General features: G+C 54.5%; 2 protein-coding genes across 4 annotated transcripts; one reads left to right on the top strand and one right to left on the bottom strand.

Moving 5' to 3' along the window:
* On the bottom strand, nucleotides 1-1,224 carry LOC113882663 (basic proline-rich protein-like). The gene is made up of 2 exons (XM_027525638.1): nucleotides 1,057-1,224; nucleotides 1-447 (listed from the first exon to the last, which is right to left on the bottom strand). The coding sequence occupies exons 1-2, from the start codon at nucleotides 1,222-1,224 to the stop codon at nucleotides 1-3; spliced, it is 615 nt and encodes a 204-aa protein (XP_027381439.1).
* Nucleotides 327-27,032, top strand: VANGL2 (VANGL planar cell polarity protein 2). 3 transcript variants are annotated; one of them, XM_027528549.1, is made up of 8 exons: nucleotides 327-639; nucleotides 15,542-15,802; nucleotides 15,941-16,061; nucleotides 17,934-18,541; nucleotides 19,311-19,447; nucleotides 19,947-20,082; nucleotides 23,702-23,933; nucleotides 24,722-27,032. In XM_027528549.1, the coding sequence occupies exons 2-8, from the start codon at nucleotides 15,732-15,734 to the stop codon at nucleotides 24,980-24,982; spliced, it is 1,566 nt and encodes a 521-aa protein (XP_027384350.1). In that variant the 5' UTR covers nucleotides 327-639; nucleotides 15,542-15,731; the 3' UTR covers nucleotides 24,983-27,032. The 3 variants fall into 3 exon arrangements, with proteins under 3 accessions (XP_027384350.1, XP_027384359.1, XP_027384366.1); XM_027528558.1 differs by lacking the exon at nucleotides 327-639 and adding an exon at nucleotides 930-1,018; XM_027528565.1 differs by lacking the exon at nucleotides 327-639 and adding an exon at nucleotides 1,082-1,275.
* Nucleotides 27,033-27,805: the final 773 nt, after the last annotated feature.

Here is a 27,805-nt window from a genome sequence, read left to right as displayed (position 1 = left end):
CTAGGTCTCCCGCAGGCGGGTAGAGGGAAACAGCCCCAGGAGGGGATGCGGGCTGGGCCCAGGCCAGGAATCGAGGCATCTCCCAGACCACCGTCCTGGGCCGGGGTCACAGCCCCGCTGCCGATTCCCAGGATCCTGGGGGGCCGCCGGGCATCTGGATGCGAAAGTCTGGGGGGGAGGTGGCGACTCGGGGAAGAGCGGGGCCGCAGACAATGGACGCGGCGGCGGGCGGGCCGGCGGCTGCGGGAACAGCCGGGAGGCGGCACCCGGGAGCGCGCGCTCCCCCGCCCCCTGCACCCCCTCGGCTCCCGTCCCCTCCCCCTCTGCCCCCTCCCCCTCCTCCGCGGGCTCCCGATCTGATTCCTGATCCCTGATTCCTTGATCCTTGGTCCCGCCATGGGAGCTTGAGCGCCCCCCATTCCCCTCTGGCCCCCTGCCCCCGGGGCCCTGAGGGGGAAGAGACAGCGGTCTGGGACGGAAAGGGGGCGACCGGACTCAGGAGCCCCCCTCTACACCCCCCCAACGTCCGCGCTGCCCGTCTACGAGCGCGGAGTTCGGAGCGACCCGAACGCTGCGGATACAAAGGCGCCGGGCCGAGCCGGGCGCCGGCCGAGCCCACCCGGCAGTTCGCAGCGGCGGGTGAGTGCCGGGCCGCGGGGGCGCGAGCAAAGTTTGAAAAAAAAAAAAAAAAAGAAACAGAAAGAGGGACAATCATGCAAGGGGCCAGGGGGTGCCCAGCCGCGGAGCGAGCGGGGTGGCTTATGGGGAAAGGGGGCGTGGGGTAACCCCCTTCCGGTCCATCCCCCCACTGCACAGCGGAGTGCCCCCCAACTTTGGGGAGAGGAAGGGGCGCTTGGGGAGGGGGTGGAGCCCGGGCCTGGAGAGCCGGGGACTTTCCTGGGCCCGGGGCCGGGGGCGGGGGCCTCAGTGTTCCCAGGGGAGCCGATTGGAGCTGGAGACTCTGGAGTGTGTGTGTTGGAGGTGGAGGCAGAGGCAGTGCAAGGATCGCTGTCTGGAGGTACTGGAAGGCGAGGATGTTTAGGGGTGCATACCCACCTCAGGAGTGTGGGGAGGACCCCGGGCAGGTATGCGTTCAGGGCGTGAGGTGGAGTCCCGGGAGCCGCCCGAGGAGAGTGGCGGGGGCGTGTGTGCGGCTCGAGGATGGGGCTGGAGGCTGGAGACCCCGGCACTGTATTCCGGGGCCCAGAGGACAGGCGCCGGCATCCTTCTCTCCACTTGTCTTTACCCGTCTAAAGGGCTGTGGGCTCTGCATCGGTGAGTTTTAGAGGCTTGGTGAAGCATCAGTGTGCGTGATTCTTTTGTTTTTGTGTATGTGTGCGCCTTGACATGCTGCGTGTCCCTGCAGGTGGGCCCCTGGATTTGGAGATGAAGGTGTTTATCTGTGCCTGAGTGTGTGTGCACGCAAGGAGCAGCTGATCATGCATGTGTGGTGTGTTAGGATATGTATTTATGGGTATACTCTGGGGAAGGGGTGTGTGTCTCTTGTGTGTGAACTGGGGAGGGGTTTATGGGAAAGAGGTTCTGAGGAAGGTGGGTGTGTAAGAGCAGAATAGGGTGTACTGGGTAGGTGTGTGTACACCTGTGTACTAGAAAGAGATGTGAGTGAATCTGTGTTCTCTTGTGTACCACCTGTGTTGATAGATAAGTGCCACCGTGTGCCTGCTTTAGGTGGTGTGTGTATTTCTGAGTGTGTGTTGGGGGTACTGCCACTTGCCTCTGCAGGCTGATTTTCTTGGCAGGGAGCCCAAAGGGAGGGCTGTCTGGAGGGGTTCTGAGGCTTCTTGGATGCCCTGCCCTGGTTTTGAGGATAGTGCCTTAAGTATCTGAGACCCCTGAGGTACCTGTTTTGGGAAATGGGCTTTTCTAGATAAAGGTTGTGTGTGTGGTGGGGAATACGGAATAGGGATTTGGGTTGTAGTCCAAGGGGAGTCTGAGGGATTGGAGAAGTCAGGGGAAAGAATCAGAGGGATATCCTCTTATTCCCCCTTGTAGGTTAGGTTCTTGTACTTGGAGAGGCCACATTCTTGGCTTCTTAGCCCATGTTCAGCCCCCCTCAGGCCCCACTTGTCCTATAAAGCCACCTTGGAGTTTGCTGCTTCAGAGCCCACTCAACTCTGCCCTGCCTCTGGGATCCTACAGTTTCTGAGGAGTCTGGGGATTCTGGTATGGGATAGAGGCGTGGGAAGGAGCATGCCTGGAGGGATGAGACCTGGTCCGGACATCTTCGGTTCTCTGTTGCACGGGGTTCAGAAGGTGGCATGGGAGGTCTGGGGAGAGCAGAGGGGGATGTTTTTTCAGGAGTTTGTACAGATTTATCTCACAGTTTTCCCCTTTTTACTGATGAGAAGCATGATTGGGATGGAGATGCGATCTGGGGCCAGGTCTGAGGGTGATGGATAGGGGGCTCAACTTGCCAGGAGGGCGGTTGTCCCTATGTCGAGGAAGGGGCAAGCACCCATTGAGGGCTGTTTTCTCTCTGTTATTATTTCTCTTTTGGGATGAAGGGGAAGGGTGGGCATGCATGCCTTGTTTGCATATCTCACACTCAGTCATTTCCCTCTTCGTGCCAGAGGAACTGGTCGAGGCATCCAGCTTTAGAAGCTGAGACTGTGAATGCACAGGCCCGTTAGGGTCTCTGGGTAATTCCCTAATGGGAGTCCTTAAGGGGCATGTGCAGTTGGAATGTTTGCATTTTAGCCCCCAGGGCTCCCCACCTTTCTTAAGTCCCCGTGATAAGAGCAGTAGGAGTTAGAAAATGTTGGGACTAGAGGTAGGGCAGAGAAGGAAAAGACTGGATTAAAGAAATGCACGATTGCCCCAAACCTGACACCTGTCCATTGGGTAAGGTCCCCAGGGGCGAGGGCGGCACTTGAATCCGGACAGTGTGCTCTGGGGTGCCTTGTTTGCTTCTGTCCTCTGAATGCGTGATATATTATACTGGTGTGTTTGGGGGGTGGGGAGCTCTTCCAAGGAGGAGGACTTGTGGTCAGACCTTAGGAAAGGCCGCCTTTGAAAGTACTTCATACTGGAACTAGTGGTCGAGTTGGCCCCTCCTCCCCCATTGTCTTGCTCCTCCCCTCTCTCTCCCTAATTCTTCTGGGGGCTGACCTCTCTGGTATGCCCCCCTCGGCTCCTTCTGCTTCTTCTAGATCCGAGGAAGGGTACCCTTCCCTGGCTCTAGAGCAGGACAGACTTTTATTTGCTCATTTGGTTTCCAAGACCCCTTCCAGTCAAGAAAGCATGACCTTGACTTATATAGAAGCTTCCAGCAGAACAGGGAAGACATCTGGGACCCCCACCCCCATCCCCTGAGTTTGTGGATCTCCAGTCTTCTTTGCTGTTTTTCACCTGAGCATCTCACACTGTGAGGCCAAAATGAAGAGTCCAGCAGAGTTGGCTGGAATTAGGACTTAGAAGTGTTAGGACATTGAGCAAGTTCTTAAACACATTCCTTAGCCTCTTAGATGTCTTAAGACACCATCTTCCCACCCCAGATTGGGCCTCCTTCCCTGGGTGTCAGCTAGCTGTTAAATTCTGGTTTTGCCACTTCCTAGATCTGAGACCTTGGATAGCCTAGATAACTTTTGAAGCCTCACCTGTAAAACGGAGTTAATAATAGGCCCTTCCTCTTAGGTTTATGAGGATTGTGTGTGTGTGCTAAGTCACTTCAGTCATGTCCGACTTTTTGGGATCCCACGGACTGTAGCCCACCGGGCTCCTCTGTCCATGGGGGTTCTCTAGGCAAGAATACTGGAGTGGGTTGCCATGCCCTCCTCCAGGGGATCTTCCCCACCCAGAGAAGGAACCTGTGGCTCCTGCAACTGCTGCGCTGCAGGCGGATTCTTTACCACTGAGCCACCAGGGAAGCCCATTTATGAGGATTAAATGAAGTAATAGAGAGCACTTTGCACAGTGCCTGGCACTTGGGACGCCCTACCAAGTGATAACTGGAACGGTTCAGGTTCTGATGGATGATTAGTAAGGGAGTGGGCTCTGGGTTGGGGGGCAGAACTAGACTTTGGTCCTGCACTTCTGGCAGACCATGTTGGGCACTGCCTGCTCTCTCCAGGTGCTGTGTGAAGTACAGGCATGGAAAGGTGAAGAAGATGGGCTTTCACAGGGGAGACGTGCATAAACATGCCGCTTCACTGTAACCCCGTGCGTAGTATACGGAGGTGTGTTGAGGAGGCTACCAGAGCATGGAGCAAAAGTGCTTGGTCCAGCTGTGGGTGGCAGGGAGACTTCCCAGAGGAGATGTGCCCTTCACTGGAAGTCGTTGTTCTGTCGCCCAGTTGTGTCTGACTCTTTGTGACCCCATGGACTATGGCACGCCAGGCTTATCTGTCCCTCACCATCTCCTGGAGTTTGCCCACATTCATGTTCTTTGCATCAGTGATGCCATCCAGCTATATTATCCTCTGATGCCCTCTTCTCCTTCTGCCTTCAACCTTTCCCAGCATCAGAGACTTTTCCAATGAGTCGTCTGTTCACATCAGATGACCAAAATACTGGAGCTTCAGCTTCAGCATCAGTCCTTCCAGTGAATATTCGGGGTTGATCTCCCTGAAGATTGGTTTGATCTCCTTGCTGTCCAAGGGACTTTCAGGAGTCTTCTCCAGCACCACAGTCTGAAGGCACCAATTCTTTGGCATTCTGCCTTCTTTATGGTCCAACTGTTACAACTGTACATAACTGTACGTGACCACTGGAAATTTTTTAACTGAGGTGAAATTCACAAAACATAAAATTAGCCAGTTTATTGATTTATTTTGGCTGCACATGCAACCTGTGGGATCTTAGTTCCCCCATCAGGGACTGAACGTGCACCCTCAGCAGTGAAAGCATGGAGTCCTAACCACTGGACCACCAGGGGATTCCTTAAAGTCAGCTGTTTTGAAGTGAACAGTGGCACTTCGTACACCTATAGTGTTGTGCAACCACTGCCTTTTTCTGAAAACACTTTCATTATCCCCAAAGGAAACCTGTACGCATTAAGAGGTTGCTGCCCGTTCCCTTTCTCCCAGCCCTTGGCAAATACCAGTCTGCATTCTATCTCTATGGATTTACCTATTCAAGGTATTTCATGTAAATGGAATGGTGCAATGTGTGACCCTTTGTGTCTGACTTCCTTCACTTAACATAATTTTTTCATGGCTCATCCACATTAGAGCATCATACCTCCACTTCTTTTTGTGGTTGAATGATATTCCACTGTGTGGATCAAACTTTGTTATTCAGTGGTTAAGTCATGCCCGACTCTTTGCAACTCTGTGGACTGCAGCATGCCAGACTTCCCTGTCCTTCACTATCTCCCAGAGTTTGCTCAAAGTCATGTCCATCGAGTCGTTGATGCTATCCAACCATCTCATCCTCTATTGGCTTCTTCTCCTCCTGCCCTCAATCTTTCCCAGCATCAGGGTCATTTCCACTGAGCTGGCTCTTAAAGTCAGGTGGCCAAAGTACTGGGGCTTCATCTTCAGCATCAGTCCTTCCAGTGAAGATTCAGGGTTAGCCCTGAGGGTCCACCTTAGCTGGATTTAAAGGATGAGTTAGGCAAGCAGGGAGGGACTTGGGAGGGCGCTGCAGGTAGAGGCTGAGCACGAGGAAGAAGGAGCAGGGGTGTCAGGGAGCGGTGGGTGTTACTGGATCCTGAAGTATTAACTGGGGGGTTGGCCTCAGTTTTCCTGCCTATGAGACGAAGCCTTGTGTGGTGGGTGGGGTTGGAGGTATTAGGGAGAGGAGAGGCTGGGATGTTAATGGGTGTTCTCAGAGTCTGGGTCGCAGATGGGACTTTTTAAAACTTGCTTTCTTTCCTCCTTCCTGGGCAGCTCCCTCCTTTATGCATCTGCCGTCTTCCCTGTGGGTACCCATCTTCTTGTTTTATTGGGCACTGACTTCCCTTCTCTCTGAATTGACCTGAAATTTCTCTCACACTCTCCAGGTGGGTAACCCTGTTCATGGGGAGATTTTGATAGCAGAGATGAAGGAAAAGGCCTGGGAGTAAATCCTACTCACACCCATTCCCCAGAAGCCTTCCCTTTTTTTAATCCTGTCTTTTGCTGATCTGGCTTGGGCAGCCTTCTGTCACCTTCTCTCCTGTGTTCTGGAGGGAAATGAGGTGGGTCAGGAAGAATCCCTCCATCCTTCTCTCCACCCTGCTTGGTACAGAGTAGAGGCCTGGTATGGCCTCTACTTAATTTCCAAGAGCACTTTGGAAATTAGGTGTTGCCGTGCCTGTCTGATGCCCCTGGCAAGGCTGGTAATTACAGACATGACAGCTGGGAACGGGCTTGGGAGAAGCGGCTTAGAATCAGCAGAGCTGAGGATATCCTGGTAATCAGGGTGGGGCAGTGAGAGGGGAGAGTGGGAAGAAGCTGGGGGCTTGAGTGGGGCGTGAGGATTGGGGGCCCCTTCTACTGCTCCACGCACCGCTGGGCTTAGCACCTGCAGGAGAGAAGGAGGTGATTAGAGCGAGGCCCTGCCTCACTCTAAATGTGGAAGCAGGGAAGGGAAGAGAGAGGCTGGGGGATCCAGGAGCCTCCGAGGAAAGAGGCAGAGTGTGGGATGAGGGGTTTTGGCTGCTCTCTCAGACCTGGGTGTGGTCTAGGTTAGAGAGCAGCCGTCGTATAGGGGCTGAGGCCAACACGGTAGCCAAAGTGTTGGTTCCGTCTTATTCTGGGTGGGGTCTTACTTCTCACAGTGAGGTTTTGGGAACAGGGAGTGAGTGAAAGGAACTGGCTGCTCACCCTCTATTGGAGAAAGAGGTGGGAAACCAACATTTTATTGAGCATCTATTTCGTGCTTGATTCTGTGATATTCTGTGTACATTATTTTGTTGAATCCTCAACCTTCTGAAGTTGTCACCATTATCCCCATTTTGCAGGTGAGAAAACTGAGGTTTAGAGAGGGCCAGGGTCTCATCTAAGATTACGTAGCTCCTCAGAGGCTGTGCCAGGTCTGTCTGATGTCATTTCTCTTCCATTCCCTAAAGCGCTCTTTCCGCCTTTCCATCCTCTCGTTTCATGTGTTCAGGTTTGTTCATTATTGCCTTTATTCTTGAACTTGAATAGTTTCCCGGTCTCCTGAAAAGCAGACATGAGTCCAGATGTCAGCCTGAGATGTAAAAGAAGTCTGTCCTTAGAGAGGGTGTCAGTCTGCTGGAAGAATGGGGGTCTCCCGGGTGGAGCAGCTTGCCGGCACAGCCTGGGGCAGGCCTGCCGCCTGGACAGAACGTCCTCGGGGGCTGGCCTCTTCCTCTCTGCTGGGTCACTTCGCACGTGGGGGCTCCAGCACCGTGACCCATGGAGTCTTGTTTGGAAGGGCCTGGCTCTCCCTGGAGAGTTTTCTAGCAACTCCCTAACAGTATCCCTCAGACCCCAGAGAGTTTCACCAGAGAGTTCCTGGCTCCCCCACTCTGGCTAGAAGAGAGGGTGTGTCTGTGTGGGGAGTCTGGGGAGTGGGGGTGCGCAGAAGCAGGTGCTGAGCCCGAGGAGGTGTGACTGCAGTGACTTAAAAAGCAACCGAGTATGAACAGAAACACTTATTTTGTCACCTGCTTTACTCCAGGATTGGGGTGGCAGATACAAGGGTTGGGGCATGTTGAGGCTCCTCCGAAAGAGTGAAAACCTCAGGTTGTGGGTTTGTCAAGATGGAGGAGGTTGGTTGGTGCTTGGGCCCTCCAGCTGGCGTGGTTTTCCTAGTCAGGAACTGGCTGATTTACCAGGTCAGAGGCCCTAGAATGAAGCAGGAGGAAAAGATTTTCAGAACGGGGAGACCCGGGTCCGCCACCCCTGTCCCTAGTCACACTGCGTCTCGCACCCTGCTGCTTTTGCCACGCAAACCAGCCGTTGTTGCCTGTGTCCCCACGCCACAGCTCTTCCCATCCACGTGCAGACCTAAGGGTGGCTGACTTCTCATCTTGAGAAACTGCTTTCTATTCCTGCTGACCCCACCCCGAGGTGGCGGCTGGGTGAGCAGGCTTTGTAGGTCTCAGGGTTAGGGGAGGTTGGGGCCCGCCTCAGAGAGCAGGCTGAGAAGAGGGTGAGGCATGGCCTCTGGGTCAACCCAGCTTGTCTGCCCGCCATGGTCCACCTTCTCCTGGCCCTGAGGACAACTCACGGGGCCTGCTTTCCTGCCTGACTCTTCCACAGCTTCCCTGGTGGGCACACAGGGGTTGGGCCTTTGCTCCAGCTGAGGGAGGAAGAAATTCAGAGCCTGGCAGGTGGGAATTAGGGGGCTGCTCATGGGTGAGAATTAAACAGAGGACCCAGCCACCTAGAAGCCCTGGTTCCCTTCTCGCCAGCTCAGCATCCGACTCCCTTCTGGCCTGCCCCTGGGAGAGATGCCAAAGGGATTACTCACCCTTTCTGCTCCATGCTCCATCCTCCCACCCAGGGTTCCCTTCCAGACGGACTGGGAATGGGTCTGGGGGAGTCAGGGAATGGACCGCTGTGGTGTGTGTGCAACATGCGTGTACTTGTGTGCAGTGTGTTGGGAGCAGGGCTTTGAGCGCCGGGGTGGGGGTGGGGGTGCTGGCGAGAAAGCGGAGCAGGTCTCTACAGAACCTGCCTGGCCAGGGCGGGTGGAGCTGGGTGGGGCAGTCAGGAGCCATTCCAGGTTTCCGAGGGGGAATACGAGTGTGGGGGTGCACGTGCGTGTATCTGTGTTCAAGTGTGTTTGTGGACTTGGAGGGTACTCAGCCTCCCCCTTGCTTGAGATAGAGGGAAGTGAGGGAAGTAGATGGAGAAAGGCCTGCCTCTGGCTCCCCCAGCTCCTTTCAGCTAGAACGCCAGCTCAGGTATCCTGGCCAGGAGCCCAGTCTGAGGCTCCCCTGCCCCTCTCCCCGGCAGGCTCCTTGCACCGGGGTCTGGTGGTGAACAGCCACATGGGCTGTCTGGGTGACCCAAGCATGGGCCTTCCCCTGCTACTCAGCCCAGGGAGGAGAGGGATCGTGCCCCCTGCCCCAGGGCTCTCAGGATGGTGAGCTCATGTCTGGGGCTGCCCTGGGAGAGTGCTGGGTTTATAGGGCGGGGGCGGGGCTCGGTGCCAGCTTTTAGACTCCTGGGTCCAGCTCTTTCTTACCCCTCGGCCCACTGAGATCCAACTGTTCTCTCTGGCCCCCTGGACCATATTGTCACTTAAGGACATTGGTGTTTTTTTTCAGGGTACAGGAATGAGGGTGGGGGTGAAACCCCCTTTTGGTCTAGGGCTTGGGGCTGGTCCTGGCCCACTCTGTGCCTCAGCTGTTTTTGTGGTAGAGAGAACCCAGCATGGGCCTTCTGGATGGAGGGCTTGTCCCCGATGCATGGCTAGATGGGAATGAAGAGGAAACGTGGAGATCCTCAGGCAGGAGTGGTTGCTGGGTGGGGAGGGGAAGGGGCAAGGGGCAAGGGGTTCTTCAGTCTCAACTATCTCAACAAGCTGAGGCCTGTCCAGTCTCTGTCCCTATGTCACTGGAGAGAAGAAGGGACAGGGCAGGAGCCAGTGAATTCTCTCCTGTCCTGGCCATCTTCTAGTCTTGGCTGTTTCAAGAGCCAGAGTCTGGAAGGAGTGCCAGGGAGAGACCTGGTCTCACTCTGAGAGGAGCACGCCTGAGTCACAGTGTCAGTGAGGTCTTTCTAACAAGGAGGCCAGAAAGGCCTGCCTCAGATGCAGTACCAGGCCGAGCGCCTTTTTGTCTCTTGGCCCTACCTGTTCATCTGTGAAACTTGGGGTCGCACCTTGGAAGGCCTCTGCTGTGTTAGTGTTGGAGCCTACCAAGAGTTGCGTGGGTCAGCCCACTGTTCCTCCTGTGGTGGGTGGGGTGAGCATGGGGAATGATGTGGGTGCAGTCAGAGGCCCTGGCACTTCCCTCTCCTCTGTGGGAGTGTGTTAGGGGCTGCCTCCCCCAATCCCAACACCAGACACTTCCTGTGTCCACCAGTGTCTGAGAGGGAGGCCTGGATTGAGCATGCCCGTGAGACTCGGAGCGATGTGGCAAGGGGAGGACCAAGCTGGACAGTCAGCTGTGACTTGGAATCTGCCCTGCCTCCCACTAGCTGATGTCTTGGCAAGGGGCTCCGTCTCTGTGGACAGACATCTAGCTCCTTGGATACTGGGCTGGGAGGCAGGCATTCTAGAGGGTGGGCATCCAGCATTTTGGGTGGAACTCACATTGATACCCTTGGACACTGAGGCTGTGGGGGGTGACGCTTAGGGAGCCATGAGGCTGGCGGCCCACATGGCCACACCTCTCATGGGTTTTAGTGGGGAAGGGGGTGCACAGGTACATGCAATAAGATCTAGGTTCTTGTGTAGGAATCAGACACTTTTTTAAAAAATTGAAGTATAGTTGATCTACACTGTTGTGTTAGTGTCAGATGTACAGCACAGTGATTCAGTCTTCTTGAAGGCTACAGGAACCAGAGACCTTTCGTGGGCAAGGGTCCACAGACTCCTCTGCAGGAGAGGTCTGAAGGGGTGATCACATCCATTTCCTTGCATTCAAGCAGGACCACCCTTCCCCTGTCCTGGGCTGAGGAGAGGAAGGCCATTTGTTTAAAAGATGGTCCGATCAGAGTGCTGCCCCTGTCAGGGGAGAACTTCTGGCTTCCTGTCCTCTTTCTCTTCCTCTTGGCTGCTCCAGCTGGAAGTTCATTCTGAACTCCTCTGTGAGTGCCTTCCGTGGTAGCACTGGTCTGGAACTCCCGGCCCTGTCTTCTGAGTGCATGTCTGTTCTGTCCTTCCCCACCGTATTCTCTGCCTGGTTGCCCTGCCCCCGCGGTGCTTTCCCCAGCCCTATCCGGGTGGTCCTCACTGCCCCCTTTCCCCACTCCTGACAGGGGCTGGGACTGGTGGTGTGGTGGCCTAGAGCAGTGGGGAGAAGTGGGGACCAGAGCCGCCCGCCTTCTGGTCCTCAGCCCGCGCCTGGCCAGAGGCTGCCGGGTCTGTGTCCAAGGTCTCATCCACCTAGGCTGCTCCTCCAGGTGGGGCAGTGGGGAAGGGTCTAGTCTTGGTCTGCCTTTTGGCCAACACCAAGCCCTCCCATGCCTCCCAGTCTACCCAGGGCCTTACTCCCTCTGCCTGTTGCCAGGTTCTGAGTGTATTTTTTCCAAAGGCCTCTGATTGTTTCCTGAAGAAACCTGATCCCAGAGCTTATACAAAAGCTGGGGCCGCCAGAGGAGAAACCCCATTCTCTCCCGCTCTGTCCCTACCCCCCCACCTCCATAACCTCTCTCGCTTTGGATGCTGGGTATGGGTTCCAGGACCTGGCTGCCATCACCTAGGCAACAGGGGGCTTTGGTTGCCATGGTGATCAATGTGGGAGAAGCTGGGCAGCGGGGACAAAAGCCCCCACATTTCTCCCCCCTGGTCCTCACCCCAATCCTCATGGGATGGTACTGAGACACATTCCATTAATTTTATTTCTGAAAGGCCTTTGGAGGGGAGAAGGATCTGCTTTTTGTGACAGACTTTCTCTTCCTTTGCTCACTCCTCTCTGGCCTGTTTTTAACCCCAGATAATCCACGGTTGGCTTGAGCAGGGGACCGAGTCTCTGTGTTCTTGTGCCTGAGGTGGGGTTGGGGGCATGGTGAAAAGCAACGGAACACATTCCCTTTTACAGCCTCCCACCCTTTAAACCAGGGCCCTCCCTGCCCTGGACGAAGTCCGGACTTCCCTCCCGGTCCGTCATGCCTCCCATATTTCCACTTGTTGATCCCATCCAGTGATCCTCTCCCCCACCCTCTTCCCTGGGAATGCTGCCCACCCGGGAGACCCTCCAAACCCCTGATTCCTGGGTCCGATTAAACAAGGGGAACTTCTGCCCTTCTCGTTTCTCACCTTAAGTCCCTCCCCATCGCCTCTCCAGTGCTTGGGTTAGATTCCTGGGGTGCTCCATGAGACAGCAGGCAAAGGTCTCAGAAACTGGGTTCATTTTTGGCCTCTCTGTTTGGTAGGGGAGGGAGCGGCATGTTTGGGTGCTTTCCGAGTACCTTGAGCTGGGTTGGTAGGGGTGGGAGAAGCAGGCCAGGGGAGCCAGGTTTATGTTGGGCCTTTAATCAGCAGCTGGGAGGAAGGTAGGGAGCTCTAGGCTGGAACAGTTTAGAACAAAGGGTTGGGAGGGGACTGGCACCCTGTCTGGTTTGAAATTTATCTGTAGGGGAAGCACAATGGCATCAGCTTCCCTCCTGGCTGTGTTTGAAGTGGTGGTTCTGATCTGCTGTGTGTGTGTGAGTATTTGTGTGTGTGACTTTAGTTGTACAAGCAGCAAGATTTATTTATACCACCTTTTTCCCAAGTCTCAGAGGAAGTGTCTGGGGATTGGAGCAGGAGTGACCCTGAAGTCAGAGTGTATTAATTGCTTAACTTATTACTTGCTGAGCAGTTTGTTAAAGTACTTCTTTTATCCCCAGTATACTTAACAACAACCCCATGAGGTATTGATGTAAAACATCTTTTCCCCTGTTTTACCAATGAGCCTACCAGGCTGCCAAGCACAGCAAAGTTAAGTAACTTGCGCATGAGCACACAGCTCCTCCGTGGGAGAGTTAGGTTTTAAACTCAGATACTTGGGTGCAAATCCCAGGCTCTTTTTGCTCTTGACTCCTCTGGCAGATGTGAGAATTCAGAGAGTCTGGGTTATTGTGTCTCTGTCTAGACTTGAGTCCATGGCAGTCCTTTTCCTCTTTATTTCTCCACTTCTCTCACCCTGTCACCCACGTGTTCTCTTTGAACCTCCTGGTGAAATTGAGTTTGTAGGTGGAAGACCACAAAGAATGGGCTGAACCACAACAGGAGAGATACAGGTGATGTGTCTGAACTCTATCAGGGACGAGACCAGTAGAATGGGTTCTTGGGAGATGGGGTAGAGGAGTCCAACATAATTTGCAGATAAGGTGAATAGGGCCTTGTTTGTGGCAAAGGTTTCTAGAAGGGTTTAGGGTGGGTGGGTTGAGATATTGTCTCCGTTGCCTGCGTGTGTCTTTGTCACATACTTGTCTTGATATGGGGCTGTGGACAAACGTCACCAGGCCACGGAGTGTCTCCACATACCTCTGTGAGGAAGATAAATGAATGAGGTAGCATCTATTTCCTCTCCCTGCAGTGTTTGCAGTTTCCCCGAGAGTCAGGCGGTATCAATTACTAGCCGTGTGCCAGTGGAAAGGTGGTGGATACAGGTCCATACCAATCATGGTTCTTATTCTGAAGTTACTGATGGTTCAGTTCGGTTGGAGAAAAGTTAACAACTACATAAAGCAAATTCATTTTAGTTCTTAGCATAATTGACCTTGTGGCAGCACTTGACCTGGCTGATTTTGTTCCTACCTTGAAACAGTAATTCTTGGCTTCATGAGAGCCCATCTTCTGGTCTCCTTGCTCCTCTGGCCTCATGGCCTCACCCCTTTGCCTGTTCTGTGTCCTCGGACATGTTTACATGTTGGGGTTCTAAGGGACCCCCTATTTAACCCTCTCACTGGGTGATCCCATTCATTCCCTTGACCTTGCACACCATCCATACCTCCAGCTCAGACTCTTTTCTGAGTCTAGCTCCTCTGACACTCAGCTGCCTGTTTAACTGCCTGTCTCACAGCCATGAACTCAGCATGCCGGAAACCAAACTCACCAATTCCTCCCCAGCCTTCCCACCTGATAATGGCACTGCCACCTTCTCTCATGCTCAGGCCAGAGATCTTGATGCTCCCCTCCCCCTCCGCCAGTCCAATTAAGTCCTGCTGGTCCTGCCCAACATGTGTCATGAATGTGACCATTTCACACCTCCTCTGCTGCTCTGCCCCATCACTGCAGTCACCTCCTTCCTCGTCTCCCTACTTCTGCCTTCCCTTCTTTCCAGTCTCTGTCTGGAGAGCTAAAACCCTTCGCAGGCTTCCCACTGAATTAATCCAGCTCTTCCCCCAACCCGGGGCTTCCCCCGTGGCTCAGCAGTGAAGAATCCGCCTGCACTGCAGGAGTCACAGGAGACGTGAGTTTGATCCCTGAATCGGGAAGATGCCCTGGAGGAGGGCGTGGCAACCCACTCCAGTATTCTTGCCTGGCGGCTTCCATGGACAGAGGAGCCTGGTGGGCTATAGTCCATGGGGTTGAAAAGAGTCTGACGTGACTGAGCAACTTAGCATGCATGCACACTTTCCCTGACCCATGGGGTTTGCAATACCCCTACCCCGGCCACCTCTTCAGCCTCACCTTCCATTAGCCTCTCCCTTCCTTACACCCAGTTGGCTCCACTGAGCCACCCAACTCTCTGCTGCCTTTGGCCTTCCTGTGGGTGGCTGTCTGCTCTGCAGGCTTTCCCCTCCACTCTACCTGCTTAGCCCCTGTGCTCCTTCAGGCTTGGTTGGTGTTTCCTCAGATTTTCCAGAACCACTCAGTTTAAAGGAGCCCTGCTCCCCAGGCTTGTCTGTCATTCTGTCCTCATCCTTCTCCTTTCATCACTGATGTAGTTAGTTGTTTATATGCCCCTGTTTACATGCACCAACCCTGCCGGGCCGTGAATCCGGGGTTTCTTCCCCACTGTACTCAGGGCTTGGCAGGGGATATGGTTTCTAGATGGGGCCTAAATAAGAGGTGATGACTCAGTGAGTGAAGGTGGGAAATAACTGCTCAGTGCCCAGGGATGTACCACTGGGTGCTGGGGGTGAAGGGGGCTTTTGTGAAGGGGTTAGGGCTGGATTGTGAGGTGGTAAGCAGGGTTGGGTGAGAGTTAGGGAGGACGGGAGAAGGAGAGGTCCTTTCCTCTGCTGAACTGGAAGGTGGAAATGTAGAAGAAAGACGCTGCCCCTTGATCCACAGCCGTCAGACAAGCTCCTGACATTGCCTGGTTCAGGATGTCAGGTTTTTAGAGAATGGTTTCTGCTTACCTTCCCCTCCTGCCCCTCACCACGTGATTTGTAGTTTACATTCTTCACCCTGGCCATGTGAGCACATTTGTGCATGCGCACAAGTTAGGCCACTCACAGACACACACACACACACACAGCCTTAAGGGGAGCAGCCAGCTTAACCTCACAGTAACTGTGGGTATGTTTGACATACATGCTGGGGAGACAACGCCAAGAGAAGCAGCCGTAGGCAGCCCCCTGTGGGCACTCAGACATTAAGAATGGGAGGAGATGAGAGGCCTGGGGTAGCCTCTGGACTGAAGCTAGCTGCCTCCTGCTGTGGTCTACACTGGGCCAGCCAGTTGGCCTGGCCAGAACCCACGTTCTCCAGTTCCTGGCTGAGAATAGGAAAGTGCTGCCCAGCTCTCCCCTGCAGGGGGTCCAGAGTTGGGTCATTCTGGGTGGCCTTTGCTGTCATCTTCCCCCACCCTGGGGCACAGTCTGGGGCTGCTCTTTCTAGGAGGCAGGGCAGGAGGAACTGGGCTCACTGGAGAGAGCAGGAGCCTGGGGGGGGGGTGCATTCTCAGGTGGGAGCGAGGCTCCCCTGAGCTTCCTGCGGCTGCTTCCTGGGCACGGCTTCCCTCTCTGCTCTGACCCCACAGAGAGCTCCAGCCCCACCCTGACCAGCTGCTTCTTTTCCTCAGGAGCGCCGCTTGATTTTCTCTGAGACAAGCCCACCTGTCCAGCAAAATAGAGTCCCTCAGGGTGACGGTTGATTTCCTGAAGGTGCCCCTTGGCCTGAAGAAGCCGGTGCTGAAGGAGGTGGCAGGGGGGCCCCCCAGAAGGCCCCAGCCTGTGGCCCTGGAGCGCTACAAGGCGCGGCGTTCGGACGCCATGGACACCGAGTCCCAGTACTCGGGCTACTCCTACAAGTCTGGCCACTCCCGCAGCTCCCGCAAGCACAGGTGTGCGTGCATGAGGGCTGACGCAGGTCGGGGAGCGGGGTGGGAGCACCACAGGGCTGGCGGGCTGAAGCTGGCTGCTGAGAAGCACGGGTCCTCCCCTTGACCTTCCGTGCCCTTTCCCCTGGCCTTCTGCTGCAGGGACCGCCGGGACCGACACCGCTCTAAGAGCCGAGACGGAAGCCGGGGGGACAAGTCGGTGACGATCCAGGCTCCAGGGGAGCCCCTGCTGGACAATGAGTCCACGAGAGGGGATGAGCGGGTGAGCGTCATGGGCTGAGGTCTGGACCAAGTGTTTCCACTCGGATCCCTCGAGAAGCTGGAGGTCCATCCAAAAGGGGAAGGGACTGGCAACCTGGCCTCTTTCGACAGAGAGAGGAGGGCATTTTGGGTCATACTTCTGTTAAGGGTCCCAAGGTAGGACCTCGTCTCAGTAGAATTCTGTAGAATCTTGGTAGAATTCAGAGATCCCTTTGGAAGCAGCAGCCTCCGTCATCTTTTATGACTCATGTGACCCGGGCTGTGAAATGGGAATTGCCTCTTCTCTGGGCTCATGCCAACCAGTTAGGGCACTGGGAATCTGGAGTGGGAGGACGGTGGTGGGTGGGGGCTGGAGGTGTGGCAGCCCAAAGTTTCCCTTGGGCACTCTGGTGCCCTCTGGTGTCGGACTGTAGAATAGCACCTGCTAGTCAGAGGGAGGAGTTGATGGAGAAAGGGGAGGAAGTGACCTTGGGGAGATGGGAGGGGGTTTTCTGCTGGTTGTTCTTGCTCCGGCCTCTCTGGCCCACTGTGTGCCCCTGGCAGGGAGGGCAGGAGGCAGCGCCCAGTGCTAGAAGAGGGAAGAGGCAGGATTTGGGGTGACTGAGGTGGTCCATGCCTCCTTGGGAGCATCTTAGGGAGCTGGAGACCTCATGAGACATCTCTATGACCGACCCTGGGGATTCCTGGGGCTTGGAAGCAGATCAGTACCTGAGGAAAATGATCTTTCTCCCTCTTTCCCAATCCCGCCTTCTCCCAGAGACCTGGCCTCCTGAGTTCTTGAAGTGAGCCTGATCAACTCTTCTGTTGTTGGGGGGTGTGCCCAGGCTCTCGAAACTTGGAGCACATGTGTAGGTCTAGTGGCTGTGGTTACTCACGGGTTCCCTGAGCTGAGACAGGCAGTGCCTCCACTTTCCGCCTTCTGTTCAGACTCCGCTTTCCTTGGGGAAATGCCCATGTGGTGGGCATTCAGATGGGCCAGAAGAGCCAGCCAGGCAGACCAGAGACCCAGAGTGGCCCTGAGTCTGCACCATGTCTTGCATGCCCTGCACTAGTCTCTCACCTTCCCCATCCCTTCTCAATGTCCTCTTCTCTCCCCCATGCTGCCTTGGTCAGGTCACTCCCTTAACCAGATACTCGAGCACCTCTCCGTACTCCGAGGATAGGTACTTATGGCCTACTCTGGCCTTGGGCTTCCCAGGTAGAACCCCAGTGGTAAAGAACCCACCTGCCAATGCAGGAGATGTAAGAGACTCAGGTTTGATCCCTAGGTTGGGAAGATTCCCTGGAGGAGGGCATGGCAACCCATTCCAGCATTCTTGCCTGGAGAACCCCATGGACAGAGGAGCCTGATGGGCTACAGTCCACAGGGTCGCAAAGAGCTGGACATGGCTGAAGCGACTTAGCACAGCACAGCATGGTTCATCCTGGCCTTGCAAGTGGGTTGCTCGAGCCTGCCTGCTTTGCCTGGGAGTCTGACCTCAGATCCCATTCTCTGACTGAGCAGCTCCCTGGCGTCTCTCTTGGACCCTCTGTTCTGAGGGTGTATGTGCAGGTTTTTCCTGGTTGGCTGACGGCAAGAAGCTCCCCGAAGGCCCAGGTCTCAGATGTGCCATCCCTGCAGAGGCCAGACTTGGGCATGCAGGGAAAGTGTTAGTCTCTCAGTTGGGTCCGACTCTTTGTGACTCCATGGACTGTAGCCCGCCAGGCTCCTCTGACAGTGGAGCTCAGTAAATACTTGGATGGCTGCGTGTGTGTTGATTACCCTCTTTTCTCCTCTCCCTGCTTTGCTCTCTGTCTTCTTCCCACTCACCTCTTCTCCCATGTCTCTGCCTCCTCCTCTTCTTCCCCATCACCACGGCCGCTCCGGCTGTAGGATGACAACTGGGGGGAGACGACCACAGTGGTAACGGGCACCTCGGAGCACAGCATCTCCCACGATGACCTCACGCGCATCGCCAAGGACATGGAAGACAGCGTCCCTCTGGACTGCTCCCGGCACCTGGGTGTGGCGGCGGGGGCTACGCTGGCCCTGCTCTCTTTCCTCACGCCTCTGGCTTTCCTGCTGCTGCCCCCACTGCTGTGGCGGGAGGAGCTGGAGCCGTGCGGGACGGCCTGCGAAGGCCTCTTCATCTCCGTGGCCTTCAAGCTGCTCATCCTGCTGCTGGGCAGCTGGGCCCTGTTCTTCCGCCGGCCCAAGGCCTCTCTGCCCCGCGTCTTCGTGCTGCGCGCCCTGCTCATGGTGCTCGTCTTCCTGCTCGTCGTGTCCTACTGGCTCTTCTACGGTGTTCGCATTCTGGACGCCCGCGAGCGCAGCTACCAGGGCGTGGTGCAGTTTGCCGTGTCCCTGGTGGACGCCCTGCTCTTTGTGCACTACCTGGCCGTGGTCCTGCTGGAGCTGCGCCAGCTCCAGCCGCAGTTCACGCTCAAGGTCGTGCGCTCCACCGACGGGGCCAGCCGCTTCTACAACGTGGGCCATCTCAGGTGCCGGCGCGTGGGGACAGGCAGCCCGGCCTGGGGCGGGGGCGGAGGGGGCTGCAGGGCGCAGGGCGGCGGGGTGTGATGGTGGGCTGGAGGTGGCGCGCTCGGAGGGCTGGGTGGGCAGTTGTGTGCTCTGCACATTCTAGGTTTTCAGCAGTGTTTGCTGCTTGATGGTGGGAGCATGCTGAGGGTCCTGGAGCAGATAGGGTGGGAGTTAGGAGCTGGGAGTGAATAGATGAACAGAGATTGGGGATCTTATAGAGAGATGGACCAAAGACGAGATAGGTGTGATTCTCTGGAATCACCACGTTTCTAGCTCTTGGAGGCACAGTCTTTTGAGGGCACTCAGTGAGCAGTCACTGAGATGAGCTGGCCAGAGGAAGGGCCCCCTCAGGGAAAAGATGATGAGGAAGGTTCTTCGGCCCCCCAGACTTGTGGGCAGGAGGCCCCCCTGGCCACCCAGATTGTCATCAATCCTGCAGGGAATCTTGAGGGGAATGCTGGAGGGGAGGAGGTGACCCCTGACTGGGGATCCTGGCCCCCTGCCCTTTCTCCCCTGGGCTTCAGCACAGCGGGGAAGGAGTAGCAGGCCCAGCCCTGGGGAAGGCTTAGGGGCCTGGTGAGTAGACCGCAGGCCCTGAGCCAGGCTTCTTGGAAGCAGCTTGTCCCGGCCCTCTGTCCTCTCCTGCCCTGCTGACCTGCCCTGCTGTGTCCCTCCCCTGCACCCCTTGTCTGTCTTCTCTGCCTCTCCCTCCTGCCGTCTCCCCCACAGCATCCAGCGTGTGGCAGTGTGGATCCTGGAGAAGTATTACCATGACTTCCCTGTCTACAACCCTGCCCTCCTCAACCTGCCCAAGTCCGTCCTGGCCAAGAAAGTGTCTGGCTTCAAGGTGTATTCCCTCGGAGAGGGTGAGCGGCCCTGCTCCTTGGCCTCCTGGTCTCCTCCCAAGCAGGACTCCCAAGTTCCTGCCTCCCGTTCCTCTTTCTCCCATCTTCCCGTGCTTTCTCCTTCCTCGGACTGTGTCCCAGCCCCTCCTGTTCTGTCCTCTCCCTCCACACCAGGTGGCTGGTTTTAGCTGCTGAGTCTGCTGTCTTTCCCTTTATGCTACGGTGTGTCCCTTGCTCTGGTTCCGCTGTGTCTGCTCCTCAGCCCTCACTCTCGGAGGCCCGAACCTCCCGCCCTGGGGAGGAGCCCGTGCGGGACTCCTGCTCTCTGGTGCCCTCCTGGCGGCCTTCCTGTGGGCCTCGCCCAGACGTTGTGGCCAGGAGGGATGGGAAAGGGCGGTGTTTCTGGGGGTGGACACGGCTTCCTCTGGACATGTCGGGGGGCTAGCCCCAGCCTTCCTGGAGTGGGAATCAAGGCGGCACTCTGAAGGGACCAGCCTCTCTCTCTCCTGCTTCTGTGCAGAAAACAGTACCAACAACTCCACGGGTCAGTCCCGAGCTGTGATTGCAGCGGCGGCCCGCAGGCGGGACAACAGCCACAATGAGTACTACTACGAGGAGGCCGAGCATGAGCGGAGGGTGCGCAAGCGGAGGGCCAGGTGGGTCTTGGGGAGGAGTGGGGCTGGGGGGCTGCTGGGGAGGCCGGGGAGAGGAGGACCACCTAGCTTCTGTAACCGATGATGATGTGGATGTGATGTGTGCGTTCGTTTTCTGTTGCTGCCTTAACAAGTCACCATGAACTGGGCGCTGTGAAACAACTCACACTTATTGTCTTGCAGTCCTGAGAGTCAGGCGCAGGTGAGCTGAACCCTCCTCCACTCAGGGTTCACGGGCTGAAATCGAGAACAAATCTAGTTTTAGCCCGAGTCCCCTTCCAAGCTCACTGGTTGCTGGCAGAATCAATTCCTGGTCACCTGGACCCATAGGCAGTTTTCCTTGAGGCCAGCAAGACCAGGTCTCTGACTTCTGCCACCAGCTGGAGAGTAATCTCCTTATTTTAAAGTCAGCCAACTTGGCACTTTCATTACCTCTGCAAAACATACCAAGATTATTGGATGACCAGGGGACGGGGATCTGGTGGAGGTGGATGGGGCCTTCTGCCTGCACAGTGGGGCAGGGACCGTTAAAGGCCGTGAGCCTCCCTGGCAGTGGCAGGGACCGAGGCTGGACCAGCCCTCCTTCCAGGAGATCTTGGAGGCTTGCTCAGCAGATGGTACATTTTTATCTGCAAAAAATGAGGTTCTAGTGCCCGTATCTTGGTAAATTCTTAAACACTGTCCTCATGCTTCCTTTTTTCCTGTTCACATTGTTATGTGAATGCTGTTCATGCCTGAAGATTCTTTCTTGGTGTCAACTGCTTGCCAGGGCCCTTCATCTGTTGGTATTTCTACAGGGGAGGAACAGAGGGTCTTGGGACTCTGCCCTTCCTCACACATGATCTCCAGGCTTCGAAGGAGGAAGGTAGCCCTGACCCTGTACCTTCTTCCATTGAGTCAGTGATGCCATCCAACCATCTCATCCTCTGTCATCCCCTTCTCCTCCTGCCTTCAATCTTTCCCAGCATCAGGGTCTTTTCCAATGAGTCAGGTAGCCAAAGTATTGGAGTTTCAGGTGTACTGGAGTTTCAGCTTCAGCATCAGTCCTTCCAGTGAATATTCAGGACTGATTTCCTTTATGATTGACTGGTGTGATCTCCTTGAGGGACTTTCAAGAGTCTTCTCTGACACCACAGTTCAGAAGTATCAATTCGTCAGTGCTCAGCTTTATAGATCAACTCTCACATCCATACATGACTACTGGAAAAACCATAGCTTTGACTTATACGGACCTTAGTTGGCGAAGCTAATGTCTCTGCTTTTTAATATGCTGTCTAGGTTGGTCATGTGGACATGGGTTTGGGTGGACTCTGGGAGTTGGTGATGGACAGGGAGGCCTGGCGTGCTGCGGTTCATGGGGTTGCAAAGAGTTGGACGCGACTGAGTGACTGAACTGAACTGAAGTTGGTCGTAGCTTTTCTTCCAAGGAGCAAGTGTCCTTTAATTTCATGGCTGCAGTTACCATCTGCAGTGATTTTGGAGCCCAAGAAAATAAAATCTGTCACTGTTTTCATTGTTTCTCTATCTATTTGCCATAAAGTGATGGGACCAGATGCCGTGATCTTAGTTTTTTTAATGTTGAGTTTTAAGCCAGCTTTTTCCCTCTCCTCTTTCACCTTCATCAAGAGGCTCTTGAGTTCCTCTTCACTTTCGGCCATAGAGTGATTTCTGATTTCTGCCAGAAGGTGCAGAAAGTGGCAGAGATCGGCCATAAACATGCATATATCGCCTCCCTCCTCTCTCCCTAGCCTACCCTCTAAGTCACCAGGGAGCACCAGGCTGGATTTCCTGGGTTATTCAGCACTTCTCACCAGCTATCTGTTTTATGCATGGCAGTGTGTATATGTCAGTGCTACTTTTTCTGTTCATCCCACTCTTTCCTTTCTCCAGTGTGTCCATAAGTTCATTTTCTATATCTGTATCTTCATTCCTTCCCTGCAAATAGATTCATCAATACCATTTTCTAGATTCCATATATATACATTAATATACTTTATTTGTTTTTCTCTTTCTGACTTACTTCACTCTGTATAACAGGATCTAGGTTTAGCCACCTCACTAGAGCTGACTCAAATTCATTCTTTTTTATGGCCTAGTAATATTCCATTATATATATACACACACACACATACACATACATACCACATCTTTATCTCTGTTGATGGACAAATAGGTGGCTTCCATGTCCTAGTTATTGTATGTACTAGTATCTACTATGAACATTGGGGTACATGTGTCTTTTTGAATTATGGTTTTCTCAGGGTATTCACTCAATAGTGGGATTGCTGGATCATATGGAAGTTTTATTCCTAATTTTTTAAGGAGTCTCCATACAGTTCTCTGTAGTGGCTGTATCACTTTACATTCCCACCAGTAGTGCAAGAGGGTTCCCTTTTCTCCAGCATCTGATCCTGTTTTTACACGAGGCTGCAGTAGATGGAAGATCAGCAGTCCCATTTCTGTGACATTGCAGCAAGTCTCCAGTTGCTGTGGGAAGGAAGCTGGAAAAGTTCCTACCTCCTCTGCCTTCTGCCTTGACCATGATCTCTGGATCTCCTGGGCTGCTGCTACCATAGGGGACCCTTTCCTTCCCCATTACCTTGGTTGTAAACAAGAGAAAACTTTTCCCCTTGTTCACCTCAGACAAAGGGATCTTTTCTAAAGGAACTTTATTGAGACCCTCAGGGAGACAAAAGAATAAACAGAGATACAGCAGAATCACACAGATCTGTGTACTTGGCCCAGAATGCTATCCTAAGCTACTTGAAGTCCCCAGGTTCCTGGGTTTCCCCAATACTGGTGTTCGTTTGCACGTCTCTATACTTTTAATGTAAACGGGCTTCTTTTTCCTGCTTCCCTCTTACTAACATATTTTTGAGATTCACTCTGTCTGTATATCTGGTTTGTTGCATCTTATTGCTGTCTAGTACTCAGAGAACACTTTCAACATCCTGACCAGTATTTGGATGATAGTCATTTGCCTAATTTTTTTCCATTTTGATGAATAAGTAGTATCCTGTTAACGTTTAATTTTCTTGGTACTGTCTAGTAACAGCGTCATCTTTTCTCAGCCTTTCAGGTCTCTTATGAATTATTAGTTCACTTCCTGGCCCATTTTCTATTATGTTCTTACCTTTTCCCTCCTGATTTGTAGCACAGTGTTTTGCCTTACCTCTGCCCACCCCAGGTGTTAGTTAATGTTGCTCATGCTATCACGGTTGAATAGACATGTGTGATTTTGATGTAGTTGTATCTAATAATGTTTCACCCACTGAAGTGCAGTTCAGGGGGGCTCTTAATTAAGAAGGCTTTTTCTAGGGTTCAATCTATAGTTGTCTCTCTCTTTGACACTGAATTGTCCTCTATGGGTTGTGGGCTGGGCTCACTGAGCTCTACAGCTGTTTCCTACTTCTAGAGGGGTGAAGACCCTCTTCCTCCCACCCATACACATGCATTCTCATATGCACAAACACAGCCTCCAAAGCCTGGTTCTTGAGTCCAGATGAGAGCCTATAGCTTCAGGCAGAGCACAAAGGCCTGACCTCTCTCAGGCTGCTGGAGGGCTGAAGCTGGGGGGAAGATGAGAGGTGGGAGCCTGGTCCACACCCCTTGTCTCCCCCAGGCTTGTGGTGGCAGTGGAGGAGGCCTTCACTCACATTAAGCGGCTGCAGGAAGAGGAGCAGAAGAACCCCAGGGAGGTGATGGACCCCCGGGAGGCAGCCCAGGCCATCTTTGCATCCATGGCCCGTGCCATGCAGAAGTACCTTCGCACGACCAAGCAGCAGCCTTACCACACCATGGAGAGCATCCTACAGCACCTTGAGTTCTGCATCACACACGACATGACGCCCAAGGTTGGCCCACCTGCCCCAGCATCCTTTCTCTCTCCCTGACTCCGGCCCCTTCCCTTCTGCTTCCTCTCCCTGATTCTTTCACTTCCTTCCCTATCCTCCATCCCTCTCCTGTCCCTACCTCCTTACAGTCTCTCATCCCTACTCCATCTCCTCCATCTCTAAATGGGGTAGCATTCTTAGGTGCTGAGAAGAGGGAGTTTGCAGACCATTTGGGGAATAACTGAGACCTATTTCTCATCTCTGTAGAGGTTCCAGAATTTTCAGATCCAAACTCCCACCAGACGTTGTTTGCTGTATGCTCTTTTTGAGCCAGTTCCACCGTCCAGTTCTGTGGCCAGCTTCCTAGAATTGCCTCCCCTGAGCCATCTTTGGGGAACAGGTCACTACAGATGTTGCACTTCAACTGTGAGGCCTCTAGCTTTCTGCTGGTGCAGCTCTGCTGAGTGCTACCCACTCGAGCAGAAAGAGGAAGGAGGACAAGGGAGGGTTTTCCCAGGTCGTAGCAGGTACCTGGGAAGAGCAGGAGATGTAGGGGTCAGGAGAGCCAGTCCTAGACCTGACCCTGCTGAGCCACACCACTGCTGTGGGCTCCTGCTCCTGCATTGATAAACCAGGGTCCCAGGCAGATGATCTCAGGCTCTTTCCTGCTCTAACATTCTGAGATCGTTTGCATAGAGTGAGCTTGGGACATCTTGGTGGTCTTTGGAAGCTTTACCCCCAGAGGGGTAAAGGGGAGGTGGGTAGGTGGGAGGGAAAACTTCCTGAGAAGTCCCCTTTCGCTTCCTCAGGCCTTCCTGGAGCGGTACCTGGCGGCTGGACCCACCATCCAGTATCACAAGGAACGCTGGCTGGCCAAACAGTGGACACTTGTGAGCGAGGAGCCGGTAACCAATGGGCTCAAGGATGGCATTGTTTTCCTCTTGAAACGCCAGGACTTCAGCCTGGTGGTCAGCACCAAGAAGGTCCCATTCTTCAAACTCTCCGAGGAATTTGTGGACCCCAAGTCGCACAAGTTTGTCATGAGGCTGCAGTCCGAGACCTCAGTGTGACTGCAGCGGCAGAGGGCCTGGGAGGCGCGGGGGGCTCCTGCGGCGGCGGTGGGGGAGTGGCTCCCAGGCCCTGCCGCGTCCCCGCCGCCCTTCTTCCTCTTGCTCTAGTGTTTTTTTTACTTGAATTACCCCCCTCCCCGTCCCGTCTCCTCCCCGGTCTTTACTTACCCCATGCGAACCTGGAGAGACCATCCTGCCGTCAACAGTGCCTGGGAAGTCCCCCTCCCTCCTCCCACCCCCTCACTTTTGTGTCACTCCGGGCCCTGCAGGAATCAGTGCCTCTCGCCCTCTCCTTTCCCCGCCAACAGTCTCTTCTGGAAGGGCCCGGCAGAGCCCCACTCGAACCCAGGTTCTTAGAGCAGTTCTCTCCAGTGGTTCCCCAAATGATTTCTTTGGGGGTTGCGGAGGGGCGCAGATCTGACTCCAGAGAGCCACAGTGCCAAACCCCCGGGCAGTGCTGCCCGCAGCCTCCTGGCGGCAGATGGACCTGCTCCCCCGTTGGCTCACCCCACCTGAGCAAACCCGGAATTCTTAAGCAGGGACCCCCCTGTGTCCTCCCACACAACCCGAGTTGGAGCCTCCCCACCAGGGTTGTTTGCTTCCAGCTCTTTGAACCTCTTCCCCATCCACATGTTCAGAGCAGGGGAAGTTCCTGGGCCCTGGGGGGCAGTACTTTTCTTCCACGGGGTCTTTCCTAGGCAGCCCCTTGGGGAAGGTCGGGAGAGAGCCCCGTGAACATCGCTGACCAATACCCTCTGAACTGCCCACACCTTTGCTCTCACCGTGCTGGGGTGGGTCTCCCCCTTCCTGGTGAAGGGTGCCACGTGGACTTCTGTACAGATTTAGTGGCTTGGCTGGACCCTGACCCACCCCAGTGGTCTCAGACAAACGTTTTTCTTTTCTTCACCAGCCACCCCCTCCCCCATTTTGCTGTCTCTTCTCTCAGCTCCAGAGACCTGTTGCCTCATCTCTTTTTGGGGGGGTAGCCAGCAGCTCCTCCTCATCCCCTGCCTTAAGTCCACTTCTTTGCCTCAGGGGTCTCTTCTCCTTGGCTGGCCAGGGTCCCCCCGCCCCGTTCCCTCTCTGCCTGGTTTTCTGGGCTCTGGTCTCCCTCTGTAAGGGGTGAGGGACCAAGATTGCTGCCTTTGTTGGGTACTTAGCCCCTCACCCCATTTAGCTTCCATAGTCTTTGCACCCAATCTGAATTCTTGAGAGGTTCACTCTCATTTTGAGCAAAAGTTGCTGGCCTTCTAATACTTAATTTCATTGTAAATCTGAGCCTTGAAATCAGACATCCCTAAATGATGTAGTTTTAGCCAAGGGGAATAGAACTAAGGAGTACTCACATACCTCCAGCCAGCACCCAGGTCGGGGAGTGTCCTCGTGGCCCGGCTGGAGCAGTCCCTGGGCCCATCCTCAGAGTAACTCACAAGGCCCCTTTGTAGGCCCATCTCTCCCTGGAAAACTCATTGGTTCTTGCCTTGCAGAGGGCACCCTGGGATAAGACCCCCATTGATCTCTTACCGGAGAGGCTTCTTCTCTGTATTGGCAACCCTGGGTGTGATGGAGCCTGGGGACTGTTTGTCCTGCCGTCCTTTCTGGAAAAGCACATCTGTCCACACACCACTTCCTCGAGAAGGGCTCTTCAGCCAGTGCTTACCTTGTCTGCACACGGGTGGGTTACACGGCTGACTTAGGCAGGGCCTGGAGGGCAGCCTTGGGCTGGGGCTGTGGGTTTGAGGGTAAGCCCGAGTGATACACATCCTGTCCTGGGGGTCTGGGAAGGTATTTTTTTTTTCTTTTCTTCAAAGACCTGGTTTCAGAGGAATCCCTTCTGGGTCACATTTCTAAATACCTCACTATCCTGGAAAACGGGGCCTGGATGGTGACTGGGGTCACTGCCGTTGTGGGCAGGAGTGGGATGTGGTGTGGTTTGGGGAAGAGTTGGGTGGGGAGAGGGAAAGTATTTGTGATCATAGTTGCTGCCCTAGATGAGGGGTGGGGGAGTGTTTATTTTAAGAACCTGCCATGTTTTTTAATCACTGTGATTTTTTCATTCCTTTTAACTAAAACAAAAAGGCATTCCCCCCTCCCGCCCCCCAACTCTCTCTCTAAGCACTAAGGGCTGTGACTGAGACTGGTAGTGTTTTGGTCCTTTGCGTCAGAACTGTGGTATCCTTGTCTTCTTTGATTACTGTTATTGTTATTTTTTAAAATGTCAGGATGAACTGTCACGTGTATGGCTGTGTTTGTGTTTTGCTTCTCCTGTATGGGAAGTTGTCTCCATACTGTGAACTGAGGTAGGGTTTGTAGCTGCCTCGGTCCCTCTGACCAGTGTCCCCCACTCTGTCTGTCCCATCACAGGCTGGATTTTCTCATCCTTCCCTCGTGGAGGTGTGCCCACCCATTACCACCCCCACCCCGCATACCGTCATCACGGATGCTGTGGCTGCGTCTCTCCAGTGCTCTTTTCTGTGGCCCCATGGCATCCTAGCTCGTCCCCGCCACAGCTCCCAGGCCTTCCTTTCCACCGCCTGGGAAGGCCGGTGGTCCTCTCCTCCACACCCGGATGCTGTGCCTCAGTCCTGCGCCTACCTCGCCACTCTGCCGCTGTCCCCACTGGTCCCTGTCTCTTCTGCTCCTGTTCGTGCTCTCTATTTCTGTTGTTTATTTCCCTCTCGCCTCTCCTTTTTTCTTCCCACCGCACCCCGCCCATCTCAGCCCTTTCCTTTTCACTTCCCCTCCCCACTTCAGTCCTGTTGCCAACCCTGTTGCAATACCTGTGATGAGACATTGGGATCCCTTCTCATCTGAAACAGCTGT

Source organism: Bos indicus x Bos taurus, chromosome 3 (genome assembly GCF_003369695.1).
Source record: "Bos indicus x Bos taurus breed Angus x Brahman F1 hybrid chromosome 3, Bos_hybrid_MaternalHap_v2.0, whole genome shotgun sequence".
Lineage (NCBI taxonomy): Eukaryota > Metazoa > Chordata > Mammalia > Artiodactyla > Bovidae > Bos > Bos indicus x Bos taurus.
The sequence above is the reverse complement of the archived record's forward strand: the minus strand, read 5'-3'. Positions and strand labels throughout refer to the sequence as shown.

Coding starts and splice junctions, on each gene's coding strand:
- LOC113882663 (XM_027525638.1), bottom strand. CDS start 1,224: ATGCCGGCGCCTGTCCTCTGGGCCCCGGAATACAGTGCCGGGGTCTCC. Junction 448..1,056: donor GTCCTCCCCACACTCCTGAG/GTGGGTATGCAC, acceptor CTTCCCCCTCAG/GGCCCCGGGGGCAGGGGGCC.
- VANGL2 (XM_027528549.1), top strand. CDS start 15,732: ATGGACACCGAGTCCCAGTACTCGGGCTACTCCTACAAGTCTGGCCAC. Junction 15,803..15,940: donor CGCAGCTCCCGCAAGCACAG/GTGTGCGTGCAT, acceptor CTTCTGCTGCAG/GGACCGCCGGGACCGACACC. Junction 18,542..19,310: donor TACAACGTGGGCCATCTCAG/GTGCCGGCGCGT, acceptor TCTCCCCCACAG/CATCCAGCGTGTGGCAGTGT.